This window comes from Topomyia yanbarensis, chromosome 3 (genome assembly GCF_030247195.1).
Source record: "Topomyia yanbarensis strain Yona2022 chromosome 3, ASM3024719v1, whole genome shotgun sequence".
Classification (NCBI taxonomy): Eukaryota; Metazoa; Arthropoda; class Insecta; order Diptera; family Culicidae; genus Topomyia; species Topomyia yanbarensis.
In genome coordinates this window covers 248,627,883-248,642,968 of record NC_080672.1, presented here as the reverse complement: position 1 = coordinate 248,642,968, position 15,086 = coordinate 248,627,883, and the positions used below count along the sequence as shown (strand labels likewise).

The window sequence follows — 15,086 nt, the reverse complement described above, 5'->3', positions numbered from 1 at the left end:
AGCCCGGAGGCTAACCGCACGGCTCCGTGGTATAGGGGCCCGAGGATGTTGGAGAGTCCGTCCAGGTTTCGGCATGTCATTTCGATCCCGTAAAATATTTTACTATGTATTAGGGATCTTGCGACGGATCTTGCTGCTCGGCGGTTGTTCTTAGGGTGGCGGGAGCAGATCGTGCAGTCAAGCCGCTTTCTGCTCTCGCAGTCTTTTTTTAATCGTCGGAAATGTGGCATCATGGTTAGTTTCCGATCGAGCGTGATCCCGAGAACTACTGGTTCCTTTCGGAACGAAACTACGATGTTGTTGAGGCGTATTGGTCGGGCGTTGGCTGGGTGATATGTGCTGCAGCAATGTGTTATGGCGCACTTTTCTGCTGCGATGTTGAAGCCGGTCGCGAGTGCCCATCGGCCGACCGCGTTGACGGCCGCCTGGAGGGATATCCTTGTACGGGGATTGTTCTCCCTAGGGCCACCAAGATGATGTCATCCGCGTATACGAATACGTAGATGCCCCCGGGTAGCGCGGCGAAGAGCGAGTTCATCCTCACGAGGAATAGGGTCACAGCTAGTACTGATTCTTGCGGCACTCCGTTGGTCTCGCGGAACTCGTCGGATGATAGTGTGCCGCCTATGCAGACCCGGAGGCGGCGGTTGGTTAGATAGTTTTGAAAGAAACCCACCGAGGTTTCTCTGTATGCCCCATCGCTTTAATTCTTGTAGTACGCCTTCGTGCCAGACGGTGTTGTAGGCTTTTGCCACGTCGAGAATGGCGATGTCAGCGTGGAGGTTTTCAGATCTGGTTTTGTCCAGTATTTCACCGAGGGAGCCTAGGTGAGCTCCAGTACCGAGTCCCTTCCGGAAGGCAAATTGGCGTTGGTCGAGAAGTTTATGGTCTTCCAGCCACGTGGTCAGTCGTCGGTTAACCATCCTCTCCAGGATCTTCGATGTGCATGATAGCAGGCTGATTGGTCTGAAGTCACTAGGGATACGAGTGCCCTGGCACTTTTTGGGGATGAGGACCACATGTTTCCATTCCTCTGGGAAGGACCCTCCTTCCCAAATTTTGTTGAATGATTCTAGTAGGGCCCTTTTACCTCCGGGGGGGTGGAGATGCCGAAGCATCGGATAGCACACGCTGTCGGGGCCGTCGGACTTCCCTCGTGCAGTACTGAGGGCGACGGCGAGTTCAGATCCCGTGAAGGGTTTGTTGTAGATAGCTGTGGAATCTGGCAGGAAGGTAGGTGCGGCTTGGAGTTTTCTTATTCGTTAGGCGAATGCAGCTGGTAGGGCTTCGTCGGCGGATAACGATTTGAAATGGCATCCTATCCTGTCCACGATTTCTCCAGGGTCTGTGATGGTAATGTCGTTGACTGCTAGAGAGTAGCCGTTTTGTCGGCGTTTTCCACTGAGCGCGTTGACCCGTCTCCACAGCTCCGTAGTTGGGGAGTCCGGATGAATTCCGTCCACGAAGTTGTTCCAGCTTGTTTCCTTAGCCGCGTGGATTGTTTTCCTTGCGGCGTTCCTGAGCGTCCTAAAGTTAACCGCTCTTTGGTCACGGAGGGGGTGATTGGGTGATGTTTTTTGTAGGGTGCGGAGTGCTTTCCGGCGCGCTTTGATGGCGGCGGCGACTTCCGGATTCCACCAGTGTACGGCTCGGTGTGGTGGTGCACCGCTGGTTCGGGGGATACTTTGTGCAGCTGCGTTGACAATTATTTCCGGCGTGTACGTGCGATCTCGGTCGAGTTGGGATTGTATAGATGCATCGTAGGCGTCCCAATCGGCGTTGTAGTATAGCCAGCATCTGCGTCTGGTGGTTTTTGGTTGGTAGTGGTTGGTGTGTAGTTCGATGGGGAAGTGGTCGCTCCCAGCCGTGTCATTGGCCGTGTACCAGCCACATATCCCTGCGATGGAGCTAAAAGCAAAGGCGATGGCAGAGGCGGTGTTACTGCGGATGAACGTAGGGCTGCCGTCATTCATATCGCGGCATCGACTTCTTCGATGAGTTGAACGATCTCTTTGCCTCGGTGGCAGCACTTATCCGAGCCCCAGGCCGAGTGGTGGGCGTTGAAGTCTCCCAGGATGACGAATGGGGCGGGGATCTGGTTGATCAGGTTGATTAGTTGATTTTTGTATTGGTGACCCCCTGTGGGAGATAGATGCATACGACGGAGCAGCTGATGGGGGTCGAGATTCTCCTGGCGACCGCGATCAGTTTAGTGTTGAGCGAGATTTGGGTCGATAGGAGTTCGACCTTTATGCCCAGGCTGATGGTTTGATGGTTGTTAGCTCCTCTCGCAAGTTCCCACTGGCATCGGTTCCCGAACCAAGGGGAGGGGTCGGTTCCGTGGTGTAGGTGCGTTTCCTGGATGGCGAGGCAGAGCGGCTCGAGGCGGGAGATAATGTTCTTTAGGTCACCGAGGTTGTTTCTTAAACCGTTAATGTTCCACTGCAGGGCGAGTGTGAAGCGTTCTGGTCCCGGGTTGTTGTTCATCGAAGTGCTAGAGAGATGGTGTGGTGGGCTACCTGTTTCGAATGTTTTCCTGTTGCTGGGTATATTTTTGTTGTCGTTGTTAGATGGACTAGCGTGCTGCTCTTCTAGTGACCGCGACGGGTATGGAAAGTGGTCCGAAGGGTTTGTGTCGGTGGTTCTTATGTGTTGCGTTATGGGTACGGTTTGGTATCGTTTGTCCGAGCGTGTGGACAGCCAGGCGTTAGCGGTTAATTCCTTCCCTGGAAAGGAGTTCGAAGCACTAGTCTGTTCTTCTAGGGTGGATGGTGTAAGCTTACCCGGGAGGTAGTCGGGCTCCCTGCACCAGCAGCCGCCGAAGGCTCGTCAGTGGGTACCGGTACATCCGCGGCCGGGGCTAGTGCAGGTGCGAAGGCCTTTTCCATAACGTTCCTGCGTTTAGTGTTCGCTGTTGAGGGTTGTGACTTGATGGTGGAGGTCCGGGAGGTTGGCGCTGGACAACAGTTTGTTGGTGTTATGCGGTAGGCTACTGGGTGCCAGAAGCATCCGGGGATTGGGCTGAGTGCTCGTTGTGCTGGAGCTTGTGATTTTGATGTCCCATTTTCAGCTTTGGTTTTGTGGAGTTTCGGTTCATTGTCTTCGTTGCGTCCCGTCTGTCGTCCACTGGGGCTTCCGGGTGGATGCCGGCCGGGAGAGTCCGGTTCGCCGTTTTGGGGGTATGATGGCGTGGGCTGGGTGTTTGAGGATGGTTCGATCGGAGGGCCCAAGGTCCCTTTTGTGGTTTGAGTCTGGCTATGCGATTTGAGTGGTGGTGAGTGGCGGGCGGTCTGGCTGCGCCGTGGCCCGCTGGGAAGTAGGCCGCCCGAGATGACCGATGTGTCCGCCATGGTGGTGCTAGTGTTGACTGTCTTGGAAGGATAAGCAGTAGTTGTGTTGCGGAGGTTGTGATTACAAGGGATACTTTCCTGGGGATATTTCGATGGTCCCACACCAACAGCCGCCGGGGGCTCATCGGTGAGGGCCGGTACTTCCCCGGGCAGGGTCGGTGTGGGTAGGCTTAGTTGTGGTTGTGGGTTCTGCATTTTGGTTGGGTTTCTGTCTTTGTTTCTCCGGTGGGGGGTTGTGTACTTGGTCCTTTTGTCTGATGTTTATTTGCTGGTTTTCTTAGTGGGCTTCGGGATTTTTGGTTGGGAGATCGCTCTTGTTTGTTGCGGGTTCTGGTTTGTCTGCTCTGTCCATTTACTAATTGAGAGATACTGGTTGTAGCCGTTTCGTTGATAATTGTCGGTTGTGGCGCTTTAAGCTGGGTTTGGAGTTCGGTGGGAGCCATTTTTTGTTTCTTCTTGATATTTTTTGTCGGTTGAACCGCATTATTTGTTATTTTTGTTGCTGGAGAGCGGCTGCAAGGTGTGGGGCTGGCGGAGGATGCTCTTTGCGTCATCTGTCGTTTGAGGTCGTTGAATGCTTGGTTAAGTGCTGCCATCTCGTTTCGCAGGTCCTTGTTTTGGATTTGTTCATCCAGAAGTTGTTCTTTAAGTACTGCGATCGTGGCGTCTTTATTGTTGGGTTTTTTGACGATTTATCCCTTGAGCAAGGCGATTTCCTCTCGGAGCAATGCAATGGTACGGTCTTTTCCGTCGCTTTGTGGATCTCGCGCTTCGGGGAAGGAGAGTCCTCGATCGGTTTTTATTTTTACTATTTCCTTTTCCTTGATGAAAGTGGGGTAGTTCTTGTCCCGGGCGGAATGGTTGCCCTGACAGTTGATACAGGTGCTATTGTCCTTGCAAGGATTCTCCTTGGACGTCGGATGCTTCTTAGAGCAATTGAGGCAGGTCTCGGGTTGGCTACAATTCTTACTGACATGTCCGTATTTCCCACAGCGGAAACACTGCATGGGGACAAGGTAATATTTCCGCACCCCAATCCTCATCAATCCCAAGAATATGAATTCTGGGAAATAAGAGCCGGAAAACGCGAGTACGAGTAGTGGGGTGTTGGTTGGTGTGTCGTTGATCATTTTTGTAATGCAACGGACTTCGATCACTCCCTGGTCTTTAAGTCCGCTCAATGAGTCTTGTTGAGGTGGGGGTGGGAGATAAATTCGATTTTTGTGTCGTTAGAGAGTTGCGTGGTTTCAGTAAGTTTGTTGTAGATTCGCTTGGACGACGTCTTGAGAACGTACTGGGTCCCGCGAGCCTCCTTGGTGGCCTTAATACATTTATTTGGGTCGGCTCCGATGATGCTTTTTAGTGACATATATATCTCAAAGGATTGGATGGCAGGCTGAGTACATTACCTTGGTCATCCTTTACTGCCCTCAGGAGAAGCGTCTGTTTGTCGATTTTGTCGCCTTTGTTAAGGAATCGGGGGATGCCGTGGCTTAAGTTTGGTCTCCCCGGGGTGGGGGGATGGTCGATCTCCATGTGGCTGTCTCAGGTGCGGATTGTTTTCGTTGGAAGGCGCAGGTAATTCTTTTTTTGGTCTTCACTCACTGGATCGATCGTCGAACACTACGTCACTACTGACACGGGTTACTCGGCACACGAGCAAAAATTTTCTTAACTTAACTTTCTACCAAAACCTTGTGCACACGCACGCTTGCCCCGAGAGGGAGCTGTTTATTTTCACCGCCCTGAGTCTATCCTTTACTGCACTCGCTGACTTCTTCGTTAAAAGTTTTTAACCGCACCGGGAGTCGACGGCCCGTTATGTGGAATTTATACTGTAAAAAACACACTCTACCGATCTTCTTCGTTTAACTTTCGAGAAATTGTTTATCAAAAAAAGGACGCCGGCGAGTCAATTCATTTACCGGGAGGCGCAGTCCGACTGTTTTCTTTTTGCCTGGAGGCGGCGGCCGAATTTTACCTACACACTTTGCACTTGTGTAGAGCTAATGTATGGGATACGCGTAGCTAACTCACAAGACGACTATTCGCTTTGATGATTAGAACCGAACTGTAGAGAAAAGTTCATTTGGAAAAGGAAAGTATAACCAAATACAAAAAATAGGAAATAGATGAGAGCAGACGCAAAAGCTCCCGTCACGAGAACACCCAAATAACCACATGCATTATACTGAAGCATTAATTTAACATCGATAATGTTAATTTGCTTTAAAACTACTTTCTTAAAGCAGTGCTACCATAAAACAACATCACAAATGTTTCAAGACATTGCCTCTTATGAGCAATATAACAGGCATTATACATATGTTTAGAGCAACGGTTTAGTGTTTGAACGCATTGCATATACAAATGCTTTGACGCTCTACTGCGCTGCACTTTAATAGCATATAATGATTGAAATAAAAGTTATGAAACATTTAAATAATTTGACGTTTATAAAGAAAGTGTTCTATTTAAAAAATATCAAGCTGAAACAACATGTGGAGTAGTGTTGCAAACGGGCAATTTTCTAGGAATTGTGCAAAAATATCGGAGCACTGTTCAAACCATTAAGTTCTTACCACATCAGCTTGTACCCCTATAGATTTCGACCAATCCTATTTCCGTTAAGGAATACATGAAATTAAACAACACGAGTATGTATCCCTCTTATCTCCAATTCAGATGAAACATATCAAAGAGAAACCGCTAAATGCTCATTACTTCATCTGCACAATTTGTTGTAAAATACGATTGTGTATCAGATGCATTTACATTATATTAAACTTTAGCACACACTTAATTTTTTCTACCGAATTTCAGAAATTACAATTTTTTGGCTGAGATCTCAGTAAAAGTGACGTTTCATAACTGATATTCGGAAAATATTTCACCGGAAATCGGCTAACAAAGCTCATTTCACTGAGCTATCAGTTTCTAAGTTTGCTGACTACACGGCTGTTGGGAAATTAACGAACCGAATCGAGAGTGCAAGCGCTGCGCTCTCGTTAATAGATGTCAATACTGACCATGTTTCCGAATCTCATCTTAAAAACTGATCTCTGCTTCGTTTGTTGATGTTTATATTTCGCTATCTGGGAGCCACACCAGGAGCCACACGATAATTACTAATACACTCAAAAAATGACAAATGTTTGCACCTCTTCTTCTATACCGAAGTGTCGTTGCATTACCAAAGGCTATATAATGTAAAACATTATTCATATATTGCAAATATTATTCTGTCGGCAACTATCCTCCACAGGTAATAGTGCTAACGGCCTACCTCGTATGAAGCTGATATCAGATGATCATGGTTCGGATCCCGTAAAAATAATTTAAATAATTTAAAAAATTTGAATTGAAATTTTGTGATGTTAATATTGTATCTTACCAATAAGCAGAAGTGGAAAATGGGAAAACGTTCACTGAGCCAAATAATCACATACATTTCAAGTGAAAAAGAACGTAAATATGAAAAATGACCAATCAGAATAGATTCGTGTGCAGCAAGTAACATTCTCCTAGTGGGGTTCCCTCTACAATGATAATCGATCCTCTTTGATATACAATGTTTGTGACGAATTTAATATGACAGTTTTAAATACTGGCGAAACAACACGCATCCCCAGACCTCCTGCACGTCCAAGTGCATTAGATTTATCTCTGTGCTCGACATCACTTCGGTTAGATTGCACGTGGAAGGTTGTACCTGATCCTCACGGTAGCGATCATTTGCCAATCGTTGTTTCAATTAACAGTGAATTAGGCCTTACGAATTCAATCAATGTTCCTTATGACTTAACACGAAATATTGATTGGAAAACATACGAAACATTAATTTCCACTTCTCTTGCTTCGACAGAAGAGCTACCCCCTACCGAAGAATATGAATTCTTAGCGGGTTTAATTATTGAAGCAGCAGAACAAGCCCAAACGAAATGCAATCCTGGAATGACAATAAATAGACGCCCCCCTAATCCTTGGTGGGACAAAGAGTGCTCTGATGCATATGAAGCTAAACAAGTTGCCTACAAAGAAATTATGAAACAGAAAGGGGGTATACGTGAGAACTTTGAAAATTATTTCATTTTGCAAAACAAATTTGACAGTATACGTCGTGCCAAAAAGTCTAGTTATTGGAGACGCTTCGTTGATGGCTTGTCAAGAGAAACATCAATGAGTACTCTTTGGAACACAGCCAGAAGAATGAGGAATCGAAACGTGACTAATGAAAGCGAAGATTTTTCGAATCGTTGGATATTTAATTTCGCCAAGAAAATTTGTCCCGATTCTGCTCCTGCGCAGAAAATCACTCGCGATGCTCCCACACGTAACGATTTCATAGATTCGCCTTTGACAATGATGGAATTCTCAATTGCACTCCTCTCATGCAACAATAATGCTCCGGGACTAGACAGAATTAAATTCAACTTGGTGAAGAATCTGCCTGACCTAGCAAAAAGACGCTTGTTGAATTTATTCAATAAGTTTCTTGAGCAGAACATTGTGCCGCACGACTGGAGACAAGTGAGAGTTATCGCTATTCCAAAACCGGGAAAACCAGCCTCCGATCATAACTCGTATCGACCGATTGCAATGCTATCCTGTATCAGGAAATTGTTGGAAAAAATTATCCTACGACGTCTCGACAATTGGGTTGAGGCGAACGGCTTGCTATCAGATACCCAGTTTGGTTTTCGGAGGGGAAAGGGAACGAATGATTGTCTGGCGCTACTTTCGTCAGAAATCCAACTCGCTTACGCAAAAAAAGAACAAATGGCGTCTGTGTTCTTAGACATAAAAGGAGCATTCGACTCAGTCTCCATTGATGTTCTCTCGGAGAAGCTACATCAATGTGGTCTTTCACCGATATTAAATAATTATTTATACAATTTATTGTCAGAAAAGCACATGCATTTTTCATATGGCGATTTGGCGACACTCAGAATAAGTTACATGGGCCTCCCACAAGGCTCTTGTCTAAGCCCCCTTCTCTATAATTTTTACGTGAATGACATTGATAATTGCATTGTCAGCCCATGCACTTTAAGACAACTTGCAGATGATGGGGTGGTTTCTGCCACAGGACCAAAAGCTATAAATTTACAACAACCATTGCAAGATAGCTTGGATAATTTATCAATTTGGGCTTTAAAGCTGGGCATCGATTTCTCTACGGAGAAAACAGAGTTGGTCGTTTTCTCAAGGAAGCGTGATCCAGCTCAGCTTCAGCTTCAGTTGGTTGGTAGAACGATAACCCAAGTCCTGACTTTTAAATACCTTGGAATTTGGTTCGATTCTAAAGGCACATGGGGAGGCCACATTAGGTATCTAATAACGAAATGCCAACAAAGGATAAATTTCCTGCGAACAATAACTGGATCATGGTGGGGTTCTCATCCAAGTGACATGATAAGATTGTATCAAACAACAATACTTTCAGTAATGGAATATGGGTGCATCTGTTTCCGTTCAGCTGCGAACACTCACATTATTAAACTGGAACGGATACAGTATCGCTGTTTACGAATTGCCTTAGGTTGCATGCAGTCGACCCATACAATGAGTCTTGAAGTACTAGCGGGAGTTCTTCCTTTAAAAGACCGATTCTGGGATCTCTCTTCTCGTTTACTTATTCGATGTGAGGTTATGAACCCACTGGTAATTGAAAATTTTGAAAGACTTGTCGAGCTTCAACCCCAAACCAGATTCATGACAGTGTATTTCAATCACATGTCACAAGAAATAACGCCTGCTAGGTATGTTCACACATACGTCAATATACTAGATATTCCTGAATCCACTTTATTCTTCGACACGTCCATGCAAGCAGAGATTCGTGGAATTCCGGATCATCTACGCTCGCGGGAGATCCCTAAAATATTCACAAGTAAATATCAACACATAGACTGCCTTAAAATGTTTTACACTGATGGGTCACGAATCAGTGAGGCCACTGGTTTCGGTATTTTCAACAATAATTTTTCAATTTCTCTCAAACTTGCAGAACCCGCCTCTGTTTATATAGCGGAACTAGCAGCATTTCACTATAGTTTGCAAATAATTAATACTTTACCCCCGAACCATTACTTTATCCTCACTGATAGTCTCAGCACAATTGCAGCTCTACGCTCAAAGAGGATTGATAATCACGATCCATTCTTTTTGGGGAAGATACGAGAATCTCTGAGTAACCTGACAAGAAAATGTTATAAATTTACCCTAGTGTGGCTCCCCGCCCATTGCTCTATTGCGGGCAATGAGAAAGCTGATAATTTAGCCAAGATTGGTGCACTAGATGGTGAAATATATGAAAGACCCATCGCTTACAATGAATTTTATAGCGCTTCTCGACAGAGGACACTTGCTAGTTGGCAAACATCTTGGGACAATGGAGATATGGGACGATGGCTACACTCAATTATCCCTAAAGTATCAACGAAGGCATGGTTCAAAGGATTGGATGTAAGTCGGGACTTCATCCGTGTGATGTCTAGGCTCATGTCCAATCATTATACTTTAGATGCGCATCTCCGTCGTATTGGGCTCGCTGAGGGTAATCATTGTGCTTGTGGAGAAGGTTACCACGACATTGAGCATGTTGTTTGGTCCTGCACTGAATATCGTGAAGCCAGATCACAATTAGTAGATTCTTTACAAGTCCGAGGAAGACCAATCCATGTTCCTGTTAGAGACATCCTGGCGTATCGCGATCCTCTATACATGGAACTTATCTATCATTTTCTAAAAACAGCGTCTATCAAAATTTAATTAAATTCATCTCCTCATACTCTCATCCAAGGCTAATCATTCACCAATTAAAGTGTCCTAGAATATTTAGTTTTTAAATTTAGACAATAACAGAAAAAAAAGTAAATAAATACACCCGAAAATACTAGATCATTATGAAGTACAACAATGTAAGGAAAAAAGCAAACAATAAAGTGATTTCAGTGTTAGTTTTAGACAAAGTACTAGTATAGTTAAAATTAGTCTTAAGGATTTTTGTAACGTGCTATGTAAAAAAAAGAAACTGGCGTAAAAAGCTTTTGCAAATGCCGTGTCAAATAAACGTATGAAAAAAAAAAAAAAAAAGTAACATTCTTCATACCTACATTGATGAATTTCAAATAAGATACCAATAGCTTTCAAGTAGACAATGCATACATACTACATGATTGCCACATACATACTTCAAGTGTTATATGGAAAGAACGTAAGTAGAGTATGTGAATATAAGATGTGAAAAAATAAACAGATATGTCGTCACTTGTTCACAGCGCACGGCAAATAAATTACAACCGGAGATTCTCGAACAGTCAATAAAGGTATTTGAACATAAATTCACATCAATATTTATGATAAACAATAAAATTAAATCAAAATAACATTTCAGAATACGGGAAGGAAAGGAACTGCAAGCAATATTGATACCAATGGAAACAGCGAAAAAGATCACTGATCTTTTTTAGTATAATCGATGCCTGGCGAAAAGAATTCTCTACATCGTATATGTTATGGTATTATTAATAACTAATTTATAAATAGTGAATATATGGTGTACGTTAAATCATTAGAAAAGACAAGAGAAAAGTTAGTTTGTGCATTAGGCCATTATTATTTTTCAGCTTTCAATACGCCCTGCTTTACCGACTGTTTTCAATTCAATAATGTTGATGCGGCTATGACAACAGCCCGTTGTCGGAAATGATTTGCTGTTAAGCCGTTCGTGTTTCGCGTGCTATGGAGTCACTGGCTGTTCTGGACCTGCGCTCACAAAAACATTTTATCGAGCAAAGGAAGTGATCGAACAGGTTGTTTATTATTGTGTATTGAATCGCTCCGACGAAGGTGAGTTATATACTATAATATGTTGCATGTAGTTTCGCGAATACCGTTTATGAAAATGAGACGCTTAAACAATACTGTTAGATCACAGTTTGATCAGCAGTTAGGATTGGAACTTGCCCCAGTTTCGTCCCCCAGCAACCACCTCATAACTATCTTTGTACGGAGTCCCACCTGATGAATATTATTGTTTTTCACAGCATAACACAGCTACGCTACGGAATGTGCTTTTGATGTTATCAATAGCCCTTACGCAAAGTGAAATGGCTAGGATCTTTCTAAAACAAATGTTCTGCTGCTAATTGTTTCAAAAATCTTCACTTCGAGGCAACACCTCAGTTAGCTGGATAAAATGTGTAGTTATCTATGATGGGTAAAATAGCAGAAAAATCAATAGCATTAATTCCGTTGTAACACGAAACCGAGGGGCAGTTCACTCCCCATTCGAAGTGAATTGAAAATACCCAATTGAAAAAATACACGAGAAATGCTTCAATACACCTTAATACATTTAATATGCCGAAAATACACTAATGCACTAAAAATACGTTACTTCCGGAAGAATTTCTCAATACGTCGAAAATACGCTAATACACAAAAATACGTTAGTACCGGAAATATTTTTCAATGCGTCGATAACAATCCAATTCGTCAAGTCATACACTGTTGATACAAGCTATACAGATATTACATTAATTTGATGCCAAATGAAACTAATTCAGTATATTTCTTATTATGACATACCGTATGTTTTTTTTTCAAGCTAGATTGTTTACTTTTCTCGGAATTGGGACTCCCAGCAAACGGATTCAGAATCTGTGAATCATTAGAATGACATGTAGGCAGAAATCAATCAGAATTCTTGTTAGTTTGATTCAGACGAACAATCCCATAATCTTTAAAGAAAATAAACATCCCGTACATTTCAAAATACTCCTAGGGGACGTGAACATAGGTAAATCCGAAACTTCCTGACAGCATCAGTAGCAAATTTTTGATCAAGAATTCGCTCGTTTTATCGACATAAACAATGGTTTAATGTTTACCTTAAATAATGAAGCTCTAAAATCTTGCAAGTTCGAAGTTTACATTGCGATGGATCATTTTGTTTAGATATATAGGTTGCATTATAAATCAACACTTGTTGGGAAAATAGAATCGAAACCAACGCTCGATGGATTGAGAATGCAAAACACAAGATTGTACGCAGCTCACCTGGGTTCGATTCCCAACCCCGCACAGAGATTTTTCCACAAGAGATTACTCTAACCAGAAAAGAGGCGAATGACCCTAACGTTAAAACCTTTAAAATCAAAATAATAAAAAAATAATGCAAAACAGAAGAATCCGAATTACGACTTACGAGTCGCTTCCGATCAACTTGCAGGAATGAGTTCAGCCATAACTCAAAGTTCAGTTGGAATTCCGGCTGGATTCTGCAAGAATTCAGGCTCTAGTGACACAACCGAGTCTAGTGCAACCAGTAGGAATCTCGGCTGATTTTACTGAGGAGCATCTCAATTTTACTGAAAAGCATCTCAATTTTTTGAATAAATTTAGATAAAACTGCAGTAATTAAATATAATACGCGTTGCTCAAAAATTACCATTGGGTAAGCCTAATTAGAATTCAGCAAGCCTAATTAGTTTTCACCAAACTAAAGATAAAGGTTACTTCAATTACATGTTCATCAGACTTGGTTAAACAATAGCAGCATATCTGGTAAATCTCCCTGCTTCTCACCAGTAGAAACAAACTGAAGAAGTCACTAATTCTCTAAATAATAAAATTTGGCATAATGCTGAATTGTTCGTCAATCTTGAAAAATCACTGGTAATTCCATTTGTACTAATTTTATTATTTGCGTTTGTGAAATTATTCTACTTGCATTCTACAATAACATTTAAACGTCAAAATTCAGTAGCATTCGGTTTCAATTGATTATTCTACAAAAATACAATGCGTGCATACAATTGTACGTTTTAGTACACTAATCCATAAGAATTATGAAATAATTCACCAATACGCCTAATACATTGCGTTTCGTGAACAATACACAAATTCGTTTTTAATGCGCTAATACGTAAGAATTATTAAAAAAAATAATCAATACTCATCAATACACAAAATACATGTCATTTCGTGAAAAATACACAAATACGTCAGTTAGGTTCACTCACTCGGAGCCGATAGTTGTTCTCAACACAAGCTCCGCGTTTAATAAACCCAAACTTTCGCCCGGTCCACGCCACCCATATAGTTTCCGAAGTTCGGGCTCAGCCTCCCGGTTAGTAAACCAACTGGTTTCGGCCCGGTCCGTTACGCGAGTGTGAAGTGCCGTGTATCATCAGTGCGAAGGCTACTCGAATTTTAAGCCGAAAATTCAAAATCGACTTTCCCACCGTTACCAGGAGCACAGACTCCGAAGAAGTTGAACGATAGCGCGTCTCCATCAAATCAAAAGGTGCAAACCGTGGTCAACCGTCCGCCTCCACCACGAGCATTGGTTTGAACAGTTGCACGTGCGCGCGCGAATTCAAACCGAAATAGTATAATTGGCTCCATAGGTGCCGGCGGTAGTGTAGTGCAGTGTAGAAGGTGCATTTTGAAAAAGCCAACCTCCGCCCACCTGACAACCCATAAAAACCCACCTAATGGGGGAACCTTCCCCTCTCCCCACCCCGGGGAGCAGCGGCCCATCTTTGAGTCGGACTTCGCCAGGGTACTTAAACTCTGGCGATATAATCGACAAGCAGACTCTGCTACTGCGAGCAAAATCATTGGATGGTGATTTCGATGCCCGACTGACGACTAACCCGTTCACGATTTTGAAATCGGTAGAACGTGTGTTAGGATGCGATCCGACAAAGGTGGTTTCGGCCACAAAAGAAGGTAGAGGGACCCGCTATGTCTTAAGGACGACATCGAAAAAAGCATATAACGCTCTGATGAGTTTGAACGAGCTGATCGACGGGCAAAAAGTTGAGGTGGTTTCTCATCCCACCCTCAACATTACTCATGGTGTCGTTTACGATATCGATACCAAAGACATGAGCAACGAAGAACTTCTTGACGAGCTGAAAGGAGTAGTGAGCAATACTCCTCTGGTGGTGATATCGTTTAGTGGCTCAACCCTCCCCGACTACATTTACCTCGGATTGGTACGCACTAGCATCCGGCCCTTCTACCCGTCCCCCATGCTGTGCTACCGCTGTGGCAAATTCGGGCATGGCACTAGGGTGTGCCCCAACAAGGAAACTTGCTTGAACTGCAGCCTGAACCACCCATCAGCCAAAGATAACCCATGCACCCAAGTCTCAAAGTGTATAAACTGCAGCGGAGAGCACTCAACAAGAGCAAAAGAGTGCCCCAAAAACATGGAAGAGGTAGCCATCATTAAAGCGAAAGTTTCCCTAAACCTTTCCTTCCCCGAAGCAAGAGCTCTAATAACACAAAAGCGCAAAGGACCAAGTTACGCTGAACAAACCCAGAAAGGCACGGAATCGAAAGACAACGAGAAAGATTCCACTATCGCTAGACTGAAGGCTGAGCTCATTAGGCTAAAGGGCGAAAAGAGCAATCCGCCAAAAGATGACCGGGACGAAGAGATATGAAACCTCAAACACCACCTAGCGGAGGCCGTTCACCAGCTTAGAATTGCCAAGCAACAACTCACCGAGGTAACGAAAGAAAATAGCAGAAAGTAGAGCAGGGAAACGTCAACAAACTAAACCCGACCACCACGATATCGACCGAATGTAACGTAGTAGCCGCGAAACAACAGCGAGACCCCCGACTTCGTGACGAACGAAAGCAACAAAGAAATCGTAGCCGAGCAGGCGATGGGGATAAATCCCGAAGCCCCATCGGAAACAAAACAGAGCC

The 15,086-nt window shown here is 43.8% G+C and overlaps 2 protein-coding genes across 2 annotated transcripts; one reads left to right on the top strand and one right to left on the bottom strand.

Moving 5' to 3' along the window:
* Positions 1-352: 352 nt before the first annotated feature.
* On the bottom strand, positions 353-923 carry LOC131687856 (uncharacterized). The gene is made up of 2 exons (XM_058971943.1): positions 677-923; positions 353-624 (listed from the first exon to the last, which is right to left on the bottom strand). The coding sequence occupies exons 1-2, from the start codon at positions 921-923 to the stop codon at positions 353-355; spliced, it is 519 nt and encodes a 172-aa protein (XP_058827926.1).
* Positions 924-14,149: 13,226 nt separating this feature from the next.
* On the top strand, positions 14,150-14,815 carry LOC131687855 (uncharacterized). The gene has a single exon (XM_058971942.1). It carries the CDS (start codon positions 14,150-14,152, stop codon positions 14,813-14,815), a length of 666 nt encoding a protein of 221 aa, XP_058827925.1.
* Positions 14,816-15,086: the final 271 nt, after the last annotated feature.